General features: G+C 37.6%; 1 protein-coding gene across 1 annotated transcript; it reads right to left on the bottom strand.

The window, feature by feature from the left end:
* Window positions 1-226: 226 nt before the first annotated feature.
* LOC115756307 (nicotinate phosphoribosyltransferase 2-like) lies at window positions 227-9,840 on the bottom strand. The gene is made up of 15 exons (XM_030696017.2): window positions 9,444-9,840; window positions 8,288-8,435; window positions 6,878-6,997; window positions 6,597-6,731; window positions 6,449-6,510; window positions 5,727-5,802; window positions 5,236-5,337; window positions 4,226-4,342; window positions 3,559-3,617; window positions 2,824-2,998; window positions 1,508-1,642; window positions 1,333-1,431; window positions 978-1,086; window positions 593-705; window positions 227-507 (listed from the first exon to the last, which is right to left on the bottom strand). The coding sequence occupies exons 1-15, from the start codon at window positions 9,608-9,610 to the stop codon at window positions 430-432; spliced, it is 1,695 nt and encodes a 564-aa protein (XP_030551877.1). The 5' UTR covers window positions 9,611-9,840; the 3' UTR covers window positions 227-429.
* Between the last annotated feature and the right edge of the window lie 15,376 nt (window positions 9,841-25,216).

The following is a 25,216-nucleotide window of genomic DNA, read 5'->3' as shown; positions in this document are numbered from 1 at the left end:
TGTTCTCTTATTTCGGTTCTCCCTGTTATTTCCAAGCGAATCGGTTCGCGATTGCAAACCATCAATGGCTGTTGCAGCACTCCGTATTTGCTCCGCGAGAGAGATAAGAAGGCGGCCACTGGTGGTTCACCTCCAACAGAGATGTCTCCCGTGGCATCACCGTAGCAAATCCACCAGAGCCCAGAGTTTAGGACAGAGAATAAAGAAGTCTACATATGTACAAAAATTTGGAGGTGAATCGTCTCCATTGAGGAAACGAAAAAAAGGGAAGGCGCTCATCATCCTATTAAACAATGGAAATCAACTTATTGTCCAACAAAAACCAAATGGCGAATTTATTCGGAATGACATTATGTAGATCCTGACTACCAGCAAGTGGCTCCTCCGACTTGCAAATTTGACACAGCCCCCGAAGACACTGAACTGTCTTCACTCCAACTCTCCAACGGGTGCCTCGTTGAGCCACAGGAAATGAATGAAATCGTACAGTTTCGCACTCACGCTCACCTGTTTGACCATTGAAATCAGGATATGCATGTGAGCTCTTGCAAAAGAGAGTAAAACAAGAAGATAAAGAGTGGATCTGCCGAACCTTGTAGGGCGTCGGATTGAGTCTCCTCATATGGTCCGGGCGCATTTGGCCTAGCTGCTCCATGCAGCGCTCCCTCAGTGCCTTAAGAGGAGGCAACTCTTCTCTTCGTTTACCTTCACCAACCAACCAAATAGAAAATTACATATGGTCCCTCTTTGGTGGACAAAACCCGTCTCACAAAAATCATCAGCGCACTTAAAAAATAGCTGATGCAAAAGAGACCGGTTGGCAATCTACTCTAATATGGAGATTAACAGTGTCAAACACCGAACAAAAACCATCAAACATCATTTGTCAGACAATGATGCCGGAAAACCGTCCACATAAGACCCGCTCCATTTCGCTACCAGAGAGCAAGAACATCAAGCGTCTTTGAGTCTCTCACCGGATAATCCAGGCCAATAACACTTGAGCAGCTCCTCGACATGCTGTGGAACCACATTTGCTCTCTTTGATTCACTAAAAGGGTGACGGCAGAGAATCCTTTCTCCAACCTGATTAGTCAGAAAGAAACCCGTACAGCCCGTGACAATAATGAGCTTCATCTTTATGTTGATTTATGAAAAGAAAAAACATTTTATTTTAGATGGAGGTTGGTTAAATGCCATTGATGAAAGGTTTTTTCCAAATAAAATGACCTATATAGGCTTTAACCAAACGGAAATCATTCAAAGCCAGCATCCAATCAGAATCGGGGCGGAACAGAAAGAGACTAGTGGAGCATCATTTCAATCAAGTACCTTAGGAGGCGGTTCATATTCCCCTATCATTATGTCCAACAGCGGATAACCTTCTTTCCCATACAATCTGTAACTCCTCTTTTTACAAGGAATAGATACCTGCAACCTAAAAGGAATTAATCTAACCACTAAATACCAGTTAATTACAGTGGATTTCTCAAAATCTTGATCATACCTTTGAAACGTCTTCTGACAGTTTGATGCGTGGCTGATTATTTATCTCAACAAGCTTGAATACACAACCAAGAGCAGCTTGAGCATAACAGGTGACCAAATAGGTTCCAATGCCATATGCATTAACTTCATGACCCTGTGCAAGAAAAGCTCAGTACCAGCATATGACGAGTTATACTTCCCATGGGAAACTCAAGAAACGCCTGTAACATCCACCCTATTAGAAATAGATATTCCACTTATTAGCAAATGATTGTCATAGCATACAATTTTTCCTCTTGCAAGCTTGAAGATTCTCTCTTCAAAAATGTGCAAAGAATTACAACCAATCAGCTAATAGGGCGGAGGGATCTTCAACCACTGTCTATTGAAAAAAAGATGACATTTTTTAAGTATTGAGAAGAAGCCTGTTTTGACAAATGGGACCCAATTTGAAGACCCAATCAAATAAACAAATAAAAAAAATTAAGAAAATTCCAGCAATCAAGTTGGTAGAAGAGAAGATCAGACCGAAGAGCAAAGATGAGACTAGCATACATGTGTCAGGTGAGCGAAGCTCCCATAAAATAGACCACGTCACCTTTTAGTCTATAATTCGTCTGAACAGCATGTGAAGTTTCTCTTGTATTAAGCTGTTTTGATCCACCACTTTGCTACAATATGATATAGGGCATTAGAGGAGGTCGAGTGCCCAGAAGCAGAGTACCCACTCTTTCATTTGGGTTACCGGACCTTTTGTCCTCTCTTCTGTCGATTTAGTTCACAAGATGCCCAACCACGTAAATCTCATTTGTTATTTTCCTATTCTTTCCTCGATTTTCTAACAAGTAACATGCTAAGTGACCCAAGAATCAACTAACTGTCCAGATATAGGATAAATTACATAAATTCCAGTAAATAGTGAGATTGTGCAAATTAGCCTCTTCTTAGAAAATTTACACTAGGCATCCTGTGAGCTCTCCATCCTGAATTTCTCAAGTTAGTCCAGACATCTGGAAGAATTGGTTGTGATGCATACAATTCACTGACAAATCATTTCACATAAGAAAACACAGGAAACGGATGAACTGACAGCTTTTTAACGAAGAGCGCTGACAATAAAAGTAATTAGATAACTGTCACGTGAAAAGCTAGATACAAACAATATTCTTAGCCATTACATGTTGACATGCTTGATTCAGTAAAATATTAAAAGAGATCTTCAAACACTCTACTTACTTTTTTGGAAATTCATAACCTCATGCTATAGAGTATGCAGACTTCAAGGCAACAATCTACTATGATTCTTCATCAAACAGCCTCTCGTGAGATAGTTACCTGTTTGTTTAGGGCATCTAAAGTTTCTTCATTGAGATCATTGCTAGCAGTGATAGTTGTCTTTCCAAAATCAGGCACGCCGAATTCGTTCTCAACACTGTAGAAGAACTTACGAGCTTCACAGGACTGATACGCTAGGTCCCCGGAGTCCAACCTGATGCCTATTGCTTTATATCTGCACATTATCTGATTAGAACTAAGCATCCAGATTCCTCAATATGCGATGCGCATAGGTAATAAAGAAAATCACGACACGACAATGTTAAAGATGAACAGAAGAGGTGTAATCACACCGTAATGGCAGATAAATTGGTATAAATTTAATTTCTACTCACACATTACACCTCCCCCAGTAGCTCTTATCTGACTGATCGATAGATAGCTGGGTCTGCAGGCAAGCTCTAAAGTCTCAAAAATAATTCTAATCCTTTCATGAAATGTCTGATGTTTCTCACCACCTTGTTGTAGGGCGCCAGTACGATCACATACTGTGACTTTTTCTCCTCTTCATTTTCATCATTGATCCATTTTTTTTTTCATCATTAAAGTGCTTTTGAATCCAATAAAAAAATGATTTTTGCTGATGATGCATGCTGATAAACATCTCACACACAGATTGCATGTCCCAATGATCCCCAAACTATTCTATTGGAACAAGAAAGCAAGTAATGAAAAGTTTTCAACTGAGTTAACTGGTTCTCCAAGTAAAATGACAAGGAGTACGGTTTTATATACCCCAAACTGTGGAGTGCTAACGCCACTGCACAAAAGTTCGGAATTCCACTTCTCATTACCTGATGAAATGGAAATAAATGCTGTTATGTTGAAAAAAAAAATGATAACTAGAAGTTTGAAATAGATAAGAAAAGTATCATGTACAAGACAGGAGGAGTTACCATCATGAGTGAAGTACATGAACACTCAATTGAAGAGATAAGACAATTACATTGTGACTTTAGAGCAAAACTTTACAAGTGGACAAGAATGGACAACTTCTACAAATGAGAATTATCAGGTAATAATTCTGTTATTTCATACGTTAATATCCAGCTCTACTGTATGGAGAAACCAAGAACCATTTAATGATCATTAGAGTTGCTCCTCATTTACTCTGAAAGTGACCAGGCTACGGATTCCTTGAATGCAACATACTAGAGAAAAAGATGGGCTTTGGCATATACTGACATCAACGTTCATGAATTGCTCCAAGACAATCACATGCTATATTGTATATCAGAAGCACAATGTTATGAACAGGAAAAAATTGTCAATTTAACAGTGAGAATCATATTAGACTGATGTAGGCCATGGACAATACAAAGAAACAACATAACAGAAAGCTGCCTTAGAAATCGATTAAAAAAAAAAAAACAGCCAGGTGCAAGAAATTTGATCCACGTACGTCATATGTGTCAACGAGAGCCAGAAAGTTTGTGGGGAATGCCAACGCATAAGAAGTGAATGCTGCTAGCTCACTTAAATTGGTCTCACCAAATATGCCATGTAATGATTTTGACCGCTGAAAGACATGCAGAAGACAAAAATAAAGATTAACGAAAAAAAAAATCAAGTTCTTAACAGCCACACCATAGGACTCTCTCAAAGTGGTGAAAGAAGCAATAATTCCCATATGATCACTGGTTATGTATTCTAAACTTATTTGAAATAAATTGCACCAGTACCACCTTTCTCAACATCATAAAAAATGTTCTTTCAGGGATGCTGCAATTAAAATTTCATGTCCATTTTATCTTGTTTTTAAACTATTAGTTTATATAGTTAATCATTATCTAATATTCGTGTAAGATTGCCTCTCCTTGCTTCCAGTCAAATGCAGTAGTTTCATTCAGCCAGCTTGCTTAACAATTTCAAGTTAGTACTCATATTCCAGACGAGTCACCTTCAATATTGTGGTACCTTACCTTGCAGGTGGAGACAAAATATCATTAGTATTTTTCTCCATATCATTACTGTTTAAATATGAACTGTTTTCTAATTTACTATTTTTATGCACTACCATCAGCTCAATAATATTGTACATCTCTTTTTGTTTCCCCACAGTGTTTAGATTTCTCGGGATTAAAAAACGACCCAACATTTTAGCAGCTTCCCAATGTTTCCATCCAAATCCGACTGCATCCCATCTTGCTTTCAGTTCCAGTCCAGTCTAGCCAGTATGGTCCAAACTTTATATTTCTGGATAAAAATGATAATGATTTATGAGTATCTACTTATGAGGGAGAGCTCTAACACGTGCTGTTTTACATTATGGACGTGATTACGTAAGGATTTAAAATTTGGGTATAGTTGGTTCTCTAACAAAGGTATACTTCCTGTGAACTAAAACAAAATTGGATGCATAACAATGAATCAAATCATTACTGCTAGAGCAATAAATTCCCAATAAAGCACCTGGATTTTTCCCAACCATGATTGAACCAGGCTAACAAAATCCTCACATGTAGTTGAGCCATCAGAACTGCGTAGAGACTTCTCTGCTATCTCATCTACACTCTGTGATCAGCAAGCATATGAGAACAGGGAAGGTGCAGCATGGCATAACTGCCAGAAAATTACAATTTAAAAGCCAAAAAAAGGTGATGTAGAATTCCAAATGTCAAATAGTAAAGATGAGCTGAAAGAGCGTGAGCAGGTAGCAATACAAACTGCAGGATAGAGTGTGAGCACATATACTGGAAATTATCTAGTTTCAGGGAATATAGTAAAAGAGTACCCACCTGATTCAATTTTACAGATATTTTCTTTCAGAATGAAATGAAGAAAAAGAGGTGATGATAAAAAGATGTACATTATATTGACGATGATAATAATTTGTATGCTCTGGCTGAGCCGATGACAATTCTCAAATAAAAGCAAATAAAGATACATGCAAAATTACATACCATGTATGAACTAACAAAAGCATGGGAATGTGTTCCTCGAACTGGTATGCCAAACAGCTTCCCAGCAGCAACATTGCTGTCAATACAAAATCAGAAAGTACATTATACTAGTATACATTCAAGTTGTCAAGAGAAAGACTCAAGAATTGACTCAGATTACAGAGGTTGCTTCTAGAAGGAGCCTGGATCGAATTTAAAAATGTAACTGGTGTCTATAAGTTACCAGAGGAACATTAAAAACTAAAGTGGAGGAGCATTTAGAGATAAATTCATTGAAAAAGCTCCTCAAACTATGTCTAGATGAAAACTCAAATTGCGACTGTCTGTTACAGTAAAGCTTTTTTCTTAAAATATTCCTTTTTCTTTTCATGTACAATATGCAAGGCCCTTCTTATTGGCAAGGATGACCGGACCGTTTCTTATTGGAAAACACAAAGACCACAACATAATCTGAATGGTTACTGCTAATCATTTTTGAACTATCTAGGTATGAATGTACTAGGTAGGAGAACAAAACTAAAATACCTAATATCAGAGCATTGCAAGTCTTAATGCTCATGCTACATAGTCCACACATTTATTGCTGATGCAGTATGCATTTGAGACCATTAAAAATCAGAAAAGATAGAGAAGTGATCATTCATCAACAAACATGCAAGAAGAGTAATGATACTTGGCTGGCTATGGCACAACATCTATATCTTAAAAGGACAACAAGATACCTCGTTGCATCAAATCCACCCATATAGCAGTACTTGGATGCTCCTATTCCACCATCAGGCCCCTAAGATTTAAAATGGAGAAAAAGGTAATTCTTCATTATAAAAGACAGGAACAGTCGTAAAAGAAATTGTCAGAATAACTCCCAACCTGAGCTCGTCGAAGCCCAAATTCAAGTAAAACTTTTGATCTTCCAGCAACAAATCTGTGCCTTGCTGCATTCGTAGTCACTAGTGATGCATAGTTTATAAGGTTCACAAATGGTGTTTCAAGCAATTGGACAACCTAAGGACATGAAAATTTACAAGTATCAAATTAAAAAGTAATTATTCAATAAGTACATAAAAAAATCAGTGACACAAAGAAGATTAAATACTTGAGACATTCCAATAGGAGAACATTTAAGCAAACATAAGAGGAACTACGCTCACAGCAATCGGCCCTTCAACTCGCAGCAGGGGAACCTTTGGAAAAACTACCGACCCTTCTGGAATGGCATACACTTCAACATCAGAACAGTTGACTTCTCTTAGATAATCATAAAACCCATCCTGCATAATTACAGATAGACATCAGACGAAGAAATTCTGCTAATTATGGTTTTCCAGTGCAACAAATCATGTATTTGGCAGGTCTTCAGGAGACTACAGTAGTGCAAACCTGACACAACTTTTGGGCATGTCAACCTTTTTTTTTTTTTTTTGGTAAAGTTGGGCATGTCAACCTTTTGGCTCTACATTTGTCAATATTATCCATGATATAAGCACATCTGAGAACATTACTAAGAATTAGTTCTCAGGTTAATGAGAGCTCTGGTCAATCATCCTATGCCCTTTTATCTTGGGCCAGTTGGAGGGAGCATTTTCTGAGTCCCTTAGCTTACCATGGAAGAGTTGGGCAACCTTGTTCAACCAACAAAAGATTGCCCATGAAAGGGAGGAATGATGGTATATGCTGGTCTGGTCTTGATATGAGTTCAAGGAGGCAACCTCACATGAACGCATAAGTCTGAAAGGGCAAGCACTCTTTTTTCCACATTCCAAATTCCACTTTTCAAGAAAGGAGAGGAAACTCCCATTCAAGTTTCACATGCTCTATTTCCTTTGCGAAGCCCTGAGTTGCACTACTTGGCATCCATTTGAAAATGCATTTCCAGGGAATGCTTGTTTACATGGCTCTCCTGCATTCAGCTGATGATGTGATGTTTAAAATCTAGACGTTATTCTTGAAAATTTGTCTATAATAATGTACTGTTCCAAATATGTTTGGGAAAAGAGTGATGAGATCAGGATGTTCGATGAGATTAGGATGTTTGTTGAGTTATGTGCTTATTTGATCCGCAAATTAAAGAAAAAACTAGTTTTGGGATTCACTCACTTGACATTGCAATAATGTCCTCCTAAGAAGAAAATATTGAAAAGAGAAAAGGACTATGCAGCTTGATATATGTGCCAAATGTCCTCAATTTCAGCTACAGAAGTCTTACTGTAGGACACATGAACTGGAGCAGATACGGGAAACTCCAGCATGTCCCATCAGAGGGGAACTCTTCAGCAACTTTCGGGCAAGAACACAAGCACATACACTGTGCTTTTGTCCTTATGACCAAAACCATGACTTTGGAAAGAAAATGCAACCTCATGTATACCTTTCACATCCTTGAAGAGTGCAACAGCTTCTCACAAACAATTGTCGAATTTGGAAGGGCATCTAACTCAACCGAATGCCAAGTAAAACTGACCAATGGAATTCTAAATGCAGTAGTTAAATGTTACCCCCATTACCACATGACCAATCTATGCAAACCAAACAGTCAATCAATCGACACCAAACAAGTTTACCTCACATGAAGGTGGCAAGCATTGCTTGATAAACGAAATCTCCTCCTCAGCGATTTTGAAATTGGCGATGAACCTTATGCATTCTTCCAAACCCGCAAATATGGTATATTCACCACCAAATGGGTTCTTGCGAAAGTACAAATCAAACCTGAAACAAATCTCAGTTCACATAAGAGCAGCTCTAAACTCAAAAAATTAGGTTACTGGACATGACCAAGGCAGCTGTTTTGTCATTCAGGAAATTCAGATCAGAATAACAGTCTCCAATGGAAAGCATGGAAAAATTGCCAAAGAAAAGGTACTAGATGCTAGCAGTGTTCTGATTGCATTTTGAAAATGCAAATCTTGCTCGGGCTAGTCTGAAGAGTAGGTGATCACTCCAACGGGACGCACGTTACTTGTGCAAGAAATAGCTAAACTCCAAGACGGCAAGGTTGCAATCATTGATGACAATTTGACAATATTACCTTTAGCAAGTACCTTTTTCCCCATTCAGGAGTTCGGTACCTGTTGTTCTAGTGTTCTAATTCATGCATTAATGACGAAATACGAGAACTGGATGGATATGCGTCTGGATCAGGTGCACAGAACAGGCTCACGTGCAAACAATCCCTCTTTCGGTCCATCCAACTGAGCTTCGAATTGTGTCTCACTTGACCCTTAAGTCTAGTGGGGTATTTTGCGGGACAGGAACCTACCCTCATCGTACAGCCAAAAGAAATAGAAAAGTAAAAAGACTGCAAATTCATAACTATACCGCACAAAACAGAAAAAGGCGTCCAAGACAAAAAGGCACCAAAGCTTTCATGAAGCTAAGGATTCAAACAGGGGGGGCCCAATGGCAGAGCATTAGGAATGGCAACGCCATGTCTTTATGCTTGGCAACCCAATAGTAAGAAAAGCAGCGGTATGTGTCAAACTCAATTCACTGAAAATCACCGTATCAAAAGCAAAAAGACAGATGATTTCCCAAAAGCAAAAACGGGCAGCCATATAAATGAACGGGAAAAGCCAACAGCACCGAATTCGCAGGAACGCGAGCCTCCAAGGACGAAGAACGATACAACACCCCGTCAGTCAGATTCTAAGCAGACCAATCCAAACAGAGCCAAACCACAACTAGAAGGGGGCAAAAAAAAAAAAGGAGGCAACTCACACGGCGCGTTCCTGATGCTTCCCGGCTTTCCAATAGGCATAGGCCATGGTGAACTGGTAGAGATCCGTGAGCAGAGGCGTCACCATCGGGTTCGTCGGGCCGTCGATGACCCGGCCCGAGAGGTCCCCATTCGGGCCATTCGCCGTCGCCTTCACCTCGTCTCTCATGGCCCAAAAACTCTACGAGGACCGAAACTCCTGAAATTAAACAGATTAACGCACTTCGACTGCGGTCTATCTGCAACCCCCCCTCTCTCTGTTATATATACCCATGAATGTCCTTGCCGAAACCAACGTGAACGTGACGACGGGAGGAAGAGGGAAGTTGCAAGGAATGAATCAGAGGCTGCGGAGTTCAAAGTCCACAGAGAGAGAGAGAGAGAGAGAGAAGGGGTTATACAAAGGAGGATATGAAGCATAGAACTTGCAGACGAGGGCGGACGAGGAGGACGGTCGTCAATTGTCCTCTAATAAATAAATCAATAATACTTGTAACATAATTTTATGTTAGGGTTAATAACAAAAGAACTCCGCACTTGTACCCTTACAATAAATTTATTCCAAAATTATTTTTTTATCATCAGAACTCTAAACTAGAACTCTAAACTGATACACTTGTGATAAATTTATCATTCATCAATTTTCGTTGAATTGGGTTAATGTCACGAAAAATTCTAAACTAATACGCATGTAATAAATAGGGTTAAAAAAAAAGATCGGTAGATCAGTCAACCGCCGCATGTCATCCAACTCAATAATTTAAGAGTAAAATTTCATTGAAATTTATATAAAATAAATTTATCACAGGTATACCGGTTTGGAATATTTTATGATTATCACATGTGTATTAATTTAGAATTTTCGTGATATCAACCCTTTATGTTATATAGTAATGTTGAATATAAAGATTTCTAGAGCAATACTTTACTTTTACTATAGCAATTTCGTAGACCCTTCTCGATCAAATGAGGTGAGAAGAAAAGAGGATAAAAAAAAGAGGGGGTACAATTTTTTTGTTTTGCTAAAAATGAAATCTTTAGATTATGGAAATGAGAGGTGAATTCCATGCAACAAAAGGGAAATCCTAGCATCAATACGTCACTTGGATAACTTTTCGTGAAAGTGAAGCAACATCATTTATTCCACGCTACATAACAAATCTTGTGAATGTTATCTTTTTTCCTTTCTTGAATGAGATCTGCTATATTTCAGGTACCTTTAGTTTTTGGGGGATTTTTTTATTGTGTGGTTGTGGAGATCTGCTATATTTCAGGTACCTTTAGTTTTTGGGGGATTTTTTTATTGTGTGGTTGTGGTTGTTTGTGGGGGGGGGGTGGGTGCGGGGTGGGGGGGCGTAGGGTGGGTCGAATGTTTAAGATAAGTTGATTTCAAAAGGAAAAATAAATAAAAGAGACGTAAGTATATACAAATAAGTCATAACTTTATTTTCTTTAATTTTTTCGAACTAAAATATATTGTATCATTTATTTTATTCCTTATTAAATAATTTTCTTAATTTTTGCTAAATTAAATCAACTATACTATTTGTTTCATTTTTTATTAAGTAATATTCATCGGGTTAAAGAAAAGAATATAGTTTAAAAGAATTGTGTCATTTGTGAATATATTTTATCTTTAGTTTGATAAATTTTGCCCACTGATATCATTTATTTCATTCTTAAATAGATTTGGTCGAACTATATAAAACTCATCACTCTAAGTTGCTTACTAAAATATAATGTTTTGGGATGACAAATCCATAAGCCGAGCCCGGCAGAGCTTGGTATTCTTCCAAAAACATTAATCTACAGGAAACAAACATCCAATCTATTTAAATAAATAAATAAAAAAAACCATTCAATTTACCTCAAATTTGAAAAAAAAATATTTCAAAATTAATTTGAATAAATCTCAATTTAACTTGTGTAAGTCGAATAAGCAATTAGAACTTATCTCATACATGATTTTTTTTTTTAAAATTAAGATCAATTAGATAAGTTCGAAGAGACAAATTTTGGAGGATGACAATATCATGATATTTAGTTAATTCAGCATATCTTTCAGTTTTTGTATATATCTCTTTTTATAGTGCATATCATTAACCGATTATATTTCATATTATCTTTGTCTTATTACCTTAGTTAGTATTCTAATAAAGCTTATAGGTAGGCTCCATGTACTCTTTTCTACATATACCGAAATACACATGAAATTCTCCAATTCATTTTTCTACATTATTCTCAAGTAAATTTTTTTTCAAAATAATTTGAGAACACGAGGATAAGAACTACCAGTTGCACTCACTTTAGTGCCAAAAGTTGTCTACGCACTCATTTTAGTGCCAAAAGTTTCTTCCGATCATTAAGTGTCAATTTTTTTTAAAAATGATCACTTAAATATCAACTCCAATTTGCTTGACCAGAAATCTGACGTGACATTCTTTTATTAATATCTAAAGTCAACGTGACTCGTCGGAGGTCCAATCGGTAATAAAATATAATAGCTAAAAATTCCAAAAAAAATAAATAAATGTATACTAGATGTCTTAAAATTTGTTATGAATGTGCAACTGAGTCCTAAAACTTACAAAAAGTGCATTTAAGTCCTAAAACTTATCAAATTGGAGTAATCGATTCCTTCTTTTAACTCCATTAATTTGGACTAAGAGAAAATACTACTTTTTTAATTTTTTTTCTCTCATGCGTGATAATAGCGTGGCTAAAACGACATCGTTTTTGTTTAAATTCAATTTTTAATACAAAATTTATTTAAATTAAATTTGAAAATAAGCTAAAAATAAGATAACGATGGAAACCAAGCAACGAGGGTGGGGATGCTCGGTGGGGGTCACTAGCCACTTGTAGGGGACCAACGGCTGCTAGTGCTGTGCAAGTCCTCGTTGCCTGGTTTCCACCATTAACTTTTTTTTTAAATTTTTTTAATTTATTTTAAATAAAATTTGTATTGTAAAAAATTTTACATTTTAGCTCATTTTTAAATTTAAATTTAAATTATTTTAAGTTTGAAGTCCACGTGGAAGCCCACATGGGTTGTGTTAAAAAACAAATACCATGCCATATTGAAATTTAATCATAAATGCCACGAATTAATTTTGATCGGAATCTCTCATCCGAGTCACTTAAGTAATCACTTTTTTTTTTCAATTTGGCACTTAAATGATCTAGAGGAAACTTTTGGCACTAAAGTAATCCAGTAGAAATTTTTTACACTAAAGTGAGTGTCATACACTAATGATGGCCACGGGCCGGTTTATGCCTAGAACTAGCTCGGAACCAGCCCGTTGATTGGGCCCGCCGATTCCGAATCGGCAACCGTTGGGCCCGGCCCAACAGCTAAAAAAAATAATTAAATTTGGGAAAGAGCCATTCGGCTCTTTCTTGACCGTTGCAAGCATCGGCTTCCTCCCCCCTCCTTTTATTTATTTTTCTTTTTTCCTTAATTTATTAAAACTATCCTAAATCTTTATAAATGCCCCTTTTTCATCATTCATTTTTTTCTCACAAATTCTCTCAAATCTTTCAATCCCCGCTCAATTCTCTCACTTTTCTGAATCTGCTTTCCGCTCAATTCTCTCAAAAAATGGCAAGTGAAAGCGGAGCTGGTGATAGAAGAAACAACCCGATTCGAATGGGGGAATCCGATTATCCTTATGAATATGATCATCATGATTTTGCATACTGGGTAAACGATGATGATAATATCGACGTTATTCCCAATGTCGAGCACGTCAAACGCAAGAAAGTCCTCATCTTCCTACCGATGTTGAAGAAATTTCAATAACAAAAGAGCTGGAACGGGAGAGTACATCCAACATATAGGAACACTTCCGAAGGAATATTTAGGCGAAAACAAGTATCGGGTAAAATATAAATATTGTGGGGGCAACATACAAATTTACAGGTAGAGGCGACTATGGAACGTTTAAATGGCATCTAAGGTCGAAACATGCAACACAAGTGGAGATCGACACTAGTCTACAATAAATTTTTGGGTATGTCAATCATAACACTTCTCCTTTATTTCATTACAATGAAAAAGTTTATAAAGAAGAATTAGCTAGATTTGTTGCCATTGAATGTTTACCGTTTAATTTTGATGAAAATTTGATTTTAATTATTTTATAAACACTGCATGTACTCCGCAAGCACAACCTGTTTTGAGAAATGCACTTAAATGCCAACTTGTTGGGCTTTATAAAAAAAGAAAAAAAAGATTTGAAATTTTTTTTTATGAATTTTGATGGATATGTACATATAGGTAGTGACATTTGGAGTGATCATTGGCAAACTCATTCTATATGGTATCACATGTCATTGGATAGATAATGATTGGAACATTCAAAAAAGAGTTATTGCATTTCGAGTTTTTGATGATAGGAATACGTCTAATAATATTTATAGAGTAATTAGGCAAGTTTTAGAAGAATATGATTTGATTAATAAAATTTTTTCAGTTGATTTTGATAATGTCATGGTAAATACCGCTTTCATTCCCAATTTAGAAAAGATTTGTAAGCTCGCTTTTAGTGGACAATTTTTTCACATTAGATGTGCTTGTTATGTTTTAAATTTATGTGTACAAGATGGTTTACGAACTCTTAATACTTTTTTCAGCCCAATAAATAGAGCAATTCAATTTTTATGGAAACATCCTCAAATTATGAGAGAATGGGGCAGATTTTGTAAAGCGAATAAAAGAAAACCAAAAAATTTTCAAAAGATATTCCGACTTGTTGGAATTATACGTACGAGTTTCTTAATCAATCTTTTGCATACAAAGATTTATTATGTACGTTTATTTCGAATAATGTTTCTGAAATTAATTTATTCCCACAAGAGTGGGATACTTGCAAAAAAAAAAAAATAGATTTTTTAAAAAAAATTAACGATGCAACTTATACTTTATCCGATGTTTATTATCCTACCATGCATTTATTTTTAATAGAGTGTATTAATATTGCTAGTGTTTTTGAAGAATATGAAAAAGATGATCAATTAGCTCCGACTATTATAACAATACAAACAAAATGGCTACATTATTATATCGACGTTCCTCTTATTTATTTGGTTTCTTTTATTTTCGATCTAAGTATCAAATCAGATGATTTATGTGATTATCTGAATATGTATTATGAATGTTTACATTCGAATGCGATAGTAACTATTAGAGCTATACAAGCAGCGATTAAAGACGAAATAGTAGAATTGTATAATGAATTTTGTAGTAGTTATAATCTAATATGTGATAGTGGATCTTTCCAACGTAGTAACGTACAAAGCGGATACCTAGGTAGAATTAGTAAATGGTACAAAATCCTAATGAGTAGGCAAAAAAGACGAAAGGGAGCAACAGCTAATATTTCTGAAATAGAGAACTATTTAACCATTTCTTTTGAGTTTGGTGATTTCGAAAATGGCACAGATTTCAAAAATTTTAGAGTGGTGGAAGAGGCATTCAACCCAATTCCCAACTCTCGGTCTCATCGCAAGACATGTTTTAGCAACCCATTATTTAATAGTTACGGTTGAACAAGCATTTAGCATTGAAGGCAATATTTTGGATGACCGACGTTCAAGATTACATTTGGATTTGGTGGAGGCTCAAGCTTGTGTCGATGATTAGACAAAAGCTAAACATCGACAACAAGAGATGGATCGCAACAATGAAGTCGATTTCTTCGATGATGATAATGGAGACACCACCACCACGGGAACCGAAATAGGTAGTGATGATTGACGATGAGGTAAGTTTGGGTTATCAAATATAAAAGAACTACATGTGATTTGATTCTTCTATTCCTAAAAAGATATGTAGGCGCTTAATGATAATTCATTAAGTTCAAGTGACTTCTCCTTGCCTTTTTTTTCCTCCCAAATTTGATTACAATGTACAATTTATATTTGATAATTTATTATTTCATAATTTATGATTTTTTATGTCATAATTTATTATTTAAAAATTAAATTTTAAAATCAGAACCGGAATCGGAATCGGCATCGGCTATTCCATTTTCGATTTTGAACCAGAACTAGCCCTTGAACTAGCCCAGAATCGCCTGTTCAAAATCGGAACCAAAACTGCCCTTAAGGTTCCGGTTCACAGGTGGCCACAAACCGAAACCGCCGGTTCATGAACCGGAACCGAGTTTTGAACCGTGACCACCACTGCCATGCACAATTTTTGAAACTTATAGTGTTCTTCTTCCTAAGAACATATAAAGATATTTTTATACGCATTTTTTTAATTTAAATCTAATAAGTGATAGAGGTACATATTACTACACAAATTGCTAGTTGGTTGAATATGAGTTGGGTGGCACAATTACGCCATGAGGGAGTACGGGAGCGGGCAATCTCTCCGCTCCGACTATATAATATTACTCTCCGAGACATTACTCGATGAAAACTTGCGAACTTATCATTGCTTTCTCAATAGTTTGGCAATAAATTTCAACGTCTGGGGAAAGGGAACTAGTTCAAGAAAATTCTCCTCTAGTTCCATTTCCTTCTTATAGTAGCCATGGGGTGCACAACATGAACAACAAATTACATGAAGTGGAAAGGTGTGATTATTCGTATCAAGAAAGGTATGGATCTTCTAATAAATAAGAAAAGGGCAAGGAAGAACATCGTGTTGGAAAATAGTGCGCACCGTTAACGTATCGGAGGAAATACGTAACCCTATTTGTTATTATCAGAAAAATAATAAGATGAAGATGGCAATGATAACTTTAATAACAATAATCAAGCCAATAACAATCTTTATATTAATCCTTACATATAAATTACAAAGCAAATAAAATTGCTAGACAATGTAAACCTCAAAAGAATTGGAGAAGATGTGAGGTATGGCTAACCTAATGTTCTTAAAGCGATTAGTTCCTGCCAATGGTGCTGAGCAGCTTTACAAACTATGCCTCCTAAGATACAACACCTCAAATCTGTTTGTATCAGCACTATATGAACAGGACTCTATCAAACACTTCTCGAAACCAACATACTTGGAGGACGACTATGAGAGACTAGAGGAGTGTGATATGAATTGCGAGTTGTGTTCTGAACTATGGAAGCATGTCTATTTATAGACAGAAAAAACGTCGGTTACGCCAATATTAAACCATGTCGATTATGCCGACATAAGTGCACGTCGGTTCAGCAGACATAAATGCACACGTTGGCTACATTGACATAAGTGCACGTTGGTTACAGTGATAATAATTGGGCCATTAAACCGCATAATTACAACAAGCCCCACATAATGACTCAACAGAACTAAGACTCGAGGAATTCCAAGCGTGCCTATGGAAATACAATGCATCAAGATAGGTAACTTGCACTTTGAACCTTCTTTAATGAAAGCCTATCGGACATACTTAACCAATCGATGAACTTTATCTTGATCCACTAGTTGTTGGAGTTCTGACAATAGACCTCACATAGAGTATCTCCGAATCAAGATTGTTTCTCGGTTACGTTCATTCTTTCGGCCCTAAACCTCTCGGGATTCATGCGTGCTTTAGAAAATCCAGCCTTTAAAGATTTCATAGAGTCGGCCAGCTCCATGCGTATAGGTGCATTCCTATTAAAGGTATCTTATCATACCTTGCTAGGATGTTAAAATCCAAGCTATATGAATCATTAAACACATAGCGTACCCTTAAAACGTTGTAGGAAACACTGTTGCATCATAGGAATGGGAGATAGTGCTCACTCTAGAGTTTTCAAAATTTACGTTGTCTTGTTGAACCTAGTCATGGGATCTCCAATCGCATAGGTTAGGTTTTCATCTCGAAAACTCTTTATTGGGTTAAGGTTTTTAACCCCATTTCCCTCGATGCGTAGTTTATTTGCTCTCTCGACAAACCTTCCGTTAGTGGATCCACAATGTTTTCCTTTGAATTCACAAAGTTCAAAGAAATTATTCCATGCGAGAGCAACTGTCTTACGGTATTATATCTACGATGAATGTGTCTAGACTTACCGTTATATATCACATTATGTGCCCTTGCAAGATTTGCTTTATTGTCACAATGAATGCATATTACAAGCACAGGTTTTGGCCACAACGGTACATCCTATAAAAACTATCGGAGCCACTCTACTTCTTTAGATAAAGCAATAAACTCTAACTCCATCGTGGAGCTCGCTATTAGAATTTGCTTTGAGGATTCTATGATACTGCGGCACCTCCTAGTGTGAATACATACCCGCTAGTCGATTTCGATTCATCGGACTACGAAATCCAATTGACATCATTATAGCCTTCCAATACGGCTAGATATTGGTCATATTGTAGAATATAGTCTTTGGTATTTTTAGATACCCTAATACTCTCAACAAAAGCATTCCAATGCTCGTGGCCCGAATTGCTTGTATATCTGCTCGGTTTTCCTACTAGGTATGCAATATTTGACCTAGTGCAATTAATGATGTATATGAGGCTGCCGACTACTTGAGAGTATTCCATCTGCCTGATATTATTTCTAGTATTCTTTCTTAAAGTTAGGTGCAGCGAAAAAGGAATATTCGCATCTTTAATGTCAAATCCTTTAAATATCTCAATTACCTTTTCAATGTAATGAGATTGTGTTAAACCTAGGCCATCAGAATTCCTTAGAATTTTGATGCCGAGTGTAACATCTGCAACACCAAAGTTTTTCATCTCAAAGTTCTTCTTGAGAACATTCTTGGTGATTTTGATAACCTTAGCGTTATCTCCAAAAATAAGCAAGTCATCAATATATAGACAAATAAGTACACATCCAATGGACATAGATTTAGTGTATACACACTTGTCATATCCGTCGATCCTATACATGTAATGATTCGTACCCACGATCAACCTCCTCTCGTACCGCCTCAAGTAGCCCGACCTTAAACCTCGGTTCCAACACCTTAAGAAGTGCATGCCACTTACCTAAAAATTGTCAACAATAACGGAGTGAGATAAAACTCAGCAAGTCGTACTTTCTAACTCATCGACTAAACTAACCAAAGAGGCAAACAAGTTTCGGTTGAATATTAAGCTTTTTATAAATAAAAAAAAACTCCACCTCAAGAGCATAGTAGTCGTTCCAAGATTCGTTACATGCATTAATACACAATGAATGCTATGTCATGAAGTATGCTTATGCATCCATGGAATCGTCTCGTACCGCCTCAGAGACCGGCTTAGTCACACAACAGAGCCGCCCGGTCGCACGACGGGGCCATCCAATCGCACGGCGGGGTTTTCCCATACACTCCATGGGGTAAATTAATTCGAACACGAAGCTCATTCCCACAAACCACAATTGGTTCTTATTCGCGATATGCAAAACCATGTGTGTACTCATGATCAATGCGTGTTTCATGAAATGCTATGGCATACAAGGTCTTTCCAATGATGCTCCTACCATAACATCCAGCTTATGTCATGTCAAATACATATCGACCTCGGAGCCCAACACATCTAATCGGGGTAAATACGCTACCAAATGCCCGTCGGGACAAATTCTTTAATCAATGGGTTGGTCAATAGAAAAAAAAATGCAATGTGAGGGAGGCGCTTATTCCTACTTCTACTAACCCACTAAGTTCCCCCACCTAAACTCCACCACCCTCGATCCATCGTGCCCCCTCCAAAAATTCATTATCTAGCACCTTTTGCTTGTTCGGTATCTCGACAAACTACGCATAGGCACTAAACTAATCCCTTAGTACCAAATATGCTTCGATTCCCCTTGGAAAATCGGGCACTCCCTCACTGTACTCCCGCCCGATACTCCTCGGTACACCACTTTGGAGGTCTCCCGCCTCATCAAAATCCACCAACCAACCCCACTCCAACCATCTAAACCCGAAACCAACTACCCGGTCGCTGATACCATCGCATGCAAGAAGATTTAGCTCCCAATCGCTCAGCTCCGTATCACTCGTGCTCATCGTAGCTGCACCAAGCCGCATCGGCCACACCCAAAGGAGTTCATACCCAAAAATTCAACCCGTGGGACTCGACAATCGCTTTCACACACCTACAATTCGACATCCACCAGAACGCAACCCGAGCACTTGTGAACCGAACCTCATCCATGGCCCATGCAAGCTCGCTCACCATCCCCGTCTACCCATTAGCGAATCTGGTAAACAAGTTAGAAAGGTGACTTGCCTTGGTCTTGCCGTGCCGAAGTTTGAATTTGCTGTGTGTCATGGGGTCGTTGAGTTTTTGACTGCCGGAAGCCGCACCAGGGGAGATCTCCCATAGCTCAAGAGAAGAGGAAGCGTCGGTGTCGTCATCGTCGGAAAGCGAGAAAAGAAAATGAGGTATGCAAAGTTGTTCCTTAAAGCTGGAGCCTTCGGCTTGGGCTACGACATTGGGCCTACTTAAATTTGCTGAGGCTACGATGGTTTGGGCTTAAAGCCCGCGAGTTCTTCTTCTTCCTCTTCTTCTTTACAAAATGGTGTGCGTACTCCAAATGTGTCGATATTCCAAACAACCCCTCGCACGACCGAATTCAAATAGGCCGAAACTCCAAAATCGATCTCTTGATCACCGCCCAACTTCTCGGCCCGTTGACTTAGTTTGACAATTGTGTCAAAATTCCCACCGCTTGTCATCGCATGAGCTAGCTTGCCAATCCGTTTTGTCCAATCCCTATTTATTTCGAGTTGCAAAATGGGGGCATCGGATATACCCATTTTGGAGCATCACATGGTCAAACTTCTCATGCCATTGTTTAGGAGCTTTTTTAAATCCATACAATGATTTGACAAGGTTACACACTTTGTGTTCTTGTCCTTTGACATTAAATCCTTCAGGTTGTTCCATATAAATCTTCTCATCGAGATCACCATTCAAGAATGCAATTTTCACATCCATCTTATATACATGCAAATTGTATAGCAAAGATATAACAATCAACATCTTAACCGATGTTATTCTTGTTACTAGTGAATAAGTATCAAAGTAGTCTAGATCCTCTTTTTATCTAAACCATTTGGCAACAAGCCGTGCTTCGTACTTATCAATGAAACCATCAGCTTTACATTTCTTCCTATATATCCATTTGCATCCAATTGATTTATTTTCAGATAGAAAATCAACCAATTCCCAAGTATGGTTACTTAGGATAGAATCAATTTCATTGTCAATAGCTTCTTTCCAAAAGGAGCATTTGGAGATGAGATCGCCTATTTGAAGGTTTGTGATTCACCTTCTAATATGTACGTCAAAAAGTTAGGTCCGAAAGATTTTGCAATACACAACCTTTTACTCCTTCGAAGTTCGGCGTTCTTGGCCTTAACTTCATCATTCTCAAATTCTGAATTTCTAAAACTCTTCTAAGACGGTTCACCCCGATTTCTTTTTGTAGGATATATATCCTCAAAGAATTCAGCATCCCTTGATTCGAAGATAGTATTGGCATGGATTTTCGCATTTTCAAATTTGTAAACCAAAAATCTGTATGCGCTGCTATTTTAAGCATAACCGATGAATATGCAATCTACCGTTTTCGATCCTAACCGAGTTTGTTTAGGAGGAGGAATTGCCACCTTGGTTAGGCACCCATACACTTTCAAAAAATTATAGGATGGTAGCCTTCCATTTCACAATTCATATGGATTCTTACTCGTTTTCTTGTGTTGTATTTTATTAAGAATATAATTTGCGGTTAGTCTTGTCTCCCCCCACAAGTTCCGAGGTAGACATGGCCACGGGCCGGCTTGGGCTCGGAACCAGCCTGTGGAATAACTGGAACAGGCCCGTTGACGGGGACCACGGGTTCCGAACAGCAAAAAAAAAACATAATAATAATAAAAGCAGCTTTTTTTCCCCCAACGGCCTAAAATTGGGCCGAACCAGAATTGACCCTTGAACTGGTGGTTCGGAATCGAAACCAGGACCACCCCTTCAAGGGCCGGTTCCGGTTCAAGCATGGCCACGAATTGGAACCGCCGGTTCACGGCCCATGGCTATGTCTATTCTAAGGTAAACCAGAACTTAAGAGCATGACATTAACTATTTCTTTTAAGAGTTCTATCTTTCCGTTTAGCAATTTCATTTTGCTATGCGGTATAAGGTGTAGACTTTTGAAGAATTACTCCCAAACTCGCACATAACTCCTTTAAATTGGAAGAATTATATTCTCCTCCTCTGTCAGACCTAAGCACTTTGATTCGCCTATCAAGTTGGTTCTCAACTTTATTTTTATACTTGATAAATATGCTCATAGTTTCATCTTTGCTTGTTAACGGATAAACATAGCAAAATCGAGTACAATCATCCATAAAAGTGTTGAAAAACTTCTTTCAACCTCTACTTTATACAAACTTTAATTCACATAGATCACTACGGATTAGTTGTAGAGGGTCACTCGTTCTTTCAATGGAATTGAAATATTTCTTAGCAAACTTAGCCTCAATACAAGTTTCACACTTGTAACGGGCATCCAACTAAAACTTTGGAATTAGCTCCAAGTTTGCTATCTTTTTCATTGTACCATAGTTTACATGTCATAATCTACTATGCCATAGATAAGGAGACACATCAATGTAAACTGAAGACTTCTCTTTGTTAATAGTCTTTGGGTACAATAATTTTGAGTTTACATCAATAACAATCAGATTGGCTTTGAATAGGTCATTGCTCAAGTACCCTTTCCCCACATACATTCTCCCTTTAGAAATCAGATTCAAATACAATTTTGAAGCCCTTCTTGACAAGTATGGGGCCAGAAATAAGATTCTTTCATATCTTCGGTACACGCAGCACATTTAGTAGGACAATCTCCTTGCCGGAGGTGAACTTCAGGATCACCTTTCCTCTCTCGGCAATTTTTGTTGATGTAGAGTTAGCCATATAAAGCATCTCATCTTCTTCAACATTTTCGTACGACGAGAATGTGTGTTTGTCCACACAAATGTGATTTGTGGTACCTGTGTCTAACTACCAATCTATATTATTTGACACTAAGGATACCTCGGACACCACCACAACAGTTAGTCTATCATTATCCGCCTACTCTACCAAATTTAGCTGCTTGGCTGCACCACCGCCCTTGCCTTTGCTAGGGTACTACTTGCAATCCTTAGCCTGATGGCTAGACTAATTGTAAACAAAACATGTCCTGTGGAATTTATGGGACTATTCCTTCTGCTTAAAGCCTACATTAGTGACTTTCTCCGGTTTCTCATTCGATATAACCGAAAATGACACCATCAAGAAAAACAAAGCTTGTTGATGTATATCCGGACCACCAAAGATGGTCTCACCCAGAAGGCTCGCAGCATGTCCTACCCCAACACTAGGCCACGAGGTATGAACCTCTCCATTAGAAGCTATCGAATTGACCAAAGGATTGTCTCCAGAAACATTATGGACATTATTGGGTACTTGATTATTATCGGCTATCACGATTTTCTGATAAATCCAAATAAATAGAGAATAAGCAATAATCTCCTTACGATTATTGGAAAATATTGAGCATTGTTAGCATAGCTGGGGAAATACGTAACACTGTATTTTATTATCATAAAAAATAATAAGACAAAGATGGCGATGATAATTTCAATAACAATAATCAAGCCAATAACAATCTTTATATTAATCTTTACATACAAAGATTACAAACCAAATACAATTGCTAGACAATATAAACTTTGAAAGAATTGGAGAAGTGGTAAGGTACGGTTAGCCTAATCTCCTTAAGGCAATTAGTCCCTACCAATGGTGCTAGGCAGCTTCACGAACTATGCCTCTTAAGATACAATACTTCGAATCTATTTATATCAACACAATACGAACAGGATTCTGTCGAACACTTCTCGAAACCGGCACACTTGGAGGAAGACTATGAGAGACTAGAGGAGTGTGATATGAATTGCGAGTTGTGATTCCGAACTACGAAAGCATGTCTATTTATAGATAGGAAAAACGTCGGTTATGCCGACATTAAACCACGTCGGTTATGCCGACATAGTACACGTCGGTTACACCGACATAAGTGCATGTAGGTTACGCCGACAATAATTGAGCCATTAAACCACATAATTACAACACATTGTGCATAGCTACTAGGGCATCATCAAGAAGAGTCTCACACTTATCACCGAAATGTTTAGTTTGAATCATAACTACTCTATCCAATTGGAACTCAAAGGTTTGAGGTCGACAAGTTCAATATCGGCAACCTTGCCGTACATTTTCCTAAAAATGATCGTTTGCATCACTCGGTATAATTAGCCGATGAAAAATGCTTTCATTATCGACATCACATTTACGTTTTGGCATTATCATGAATGACGAAAATTATTGTTCATTCCTTCATCATTATAACCAATACGAGCGATCGCTTTTTGAAAACTATCTTTCAAATTGCTCATTTTTTGAAAAATAAGAGGAACTTAAGTAGCAAATGTGTAAGATACAAACTGGCCGGCGAGTTGTGTACCGCACGGCTTTGCCTGCATTGGAAGGATTGGGCTTGTGCTTCTTGAAGCCACCAAAAGTGTAGTGCAAAGTAGTCACAGGCCTCTTGCGTAGGAACTGGTCATACGATACATAGCAAATTACCATAAAAAATCATAAATTTATTGTAAGCGTATCAATTTAGTCCTAAATATTTTTTTTATCAATTCAATTCTAAAGCTTTTGCATTTATGACAATTCATTTGCCGCCAATTTTGGCCAATCGACCCCGATGTGGGACTTTTTAAAATAATATTTTAATATTTTTTGAATTTTTAATAATTATTTCTTTTCTCTTTTTTTGGACTTAGGGCCAGCGAGGGTTACCGGCACTAGATGAGCAAAAAAAAAAAATATTGAATATAAATTCTACGTCAACGCCGGTAGTGGTATGTCAACGTATATTAAAATTGGCCAAATGGATTGAATTGTCACAAATGCAAAATATTTATGATTAAATTGATCAAAAAAATAATGATTTAGGACTAAATTGTCACAATTATAATAAATTTAGGAATTTTTCTTGTAATTCTCCCTATGATACACTTTCTTGAACTTTATCGAACGTGTATTGTTTCTGCTTGTCCTGCTTCTTTGCAACCTTCCATGGATAAAACAAATAGATTATTGGATTGAGCCACACATTGTTGGACCATGAAGATAAAATTAATCTCCTCGAAGGAGCTCGTGGGGCATGGTTGCGTCAGATTGAATTGATCCTCGCGATTCATTAAACTCACTAACTGCATTTGATGAACCCTAGTGTTTGTCTAGTTTCTTCCAGTCCAAAAAGAGTCACGTAGACAAAGCTTTGGCTCAGCACATAATCCCGCTATTTCTTTCGAGAAGGACATCGCGAATAATTCAACGGCGGCGACCACGAGGACGACAATAACTTAGCTTAAGGACAGGTTCAACCGATGCGGGTTACATGCGCTAGAATGCATCGGTGAGCGCTATGCCACAAACGGTTTTGGATTTCTCAACCGTGCTTCTGTTTTTTCTCCAACCTTCAATGTTTTAATCATGAAGCCGCCCAGAAGTTGAACTACAATTGACATACAATATTAAACCAATTCCCAAGTGTCGCCTTAAAAATGACAAGCTTGTTTTGACAGATGATTATCCATCTTGCTGTTTGTCAATTTCAAGCAGGAAGCATCAACAAGGCCACTAGAAAGGGCAAAACTTCAACTATGTTGGATATTTTGGCCCCAGAAGAAAACACAAATTTGACTATGAAGTTCTCTGAATGTCACTTTAGATTGACCCCACATGAGCCAAGAAATAATTTCCTTGTTTTTGTAA

Source organism: Rhodamnia argentea, chromosome 11, assembly GCF_020921035.1.
Source record: "Rhodamnia argentea isolate NSW1041297 chromosome 11, ASM2092103v1, whole genome shotgun sequence".
In the NCBI taxonomy this organism is placed as follows: domain Eukaryota; kingdom Viridiplantae; phylum Streptophyta; class Magnoliopsida; order Myrtales; family Myrtaceae; genus Rhodamnia; species Rhodamnia argentea.
Note: the sequence above shows the minus strand (reverse complement) of the source record. Positions and strands in the feature narration are given on the sequence as shown.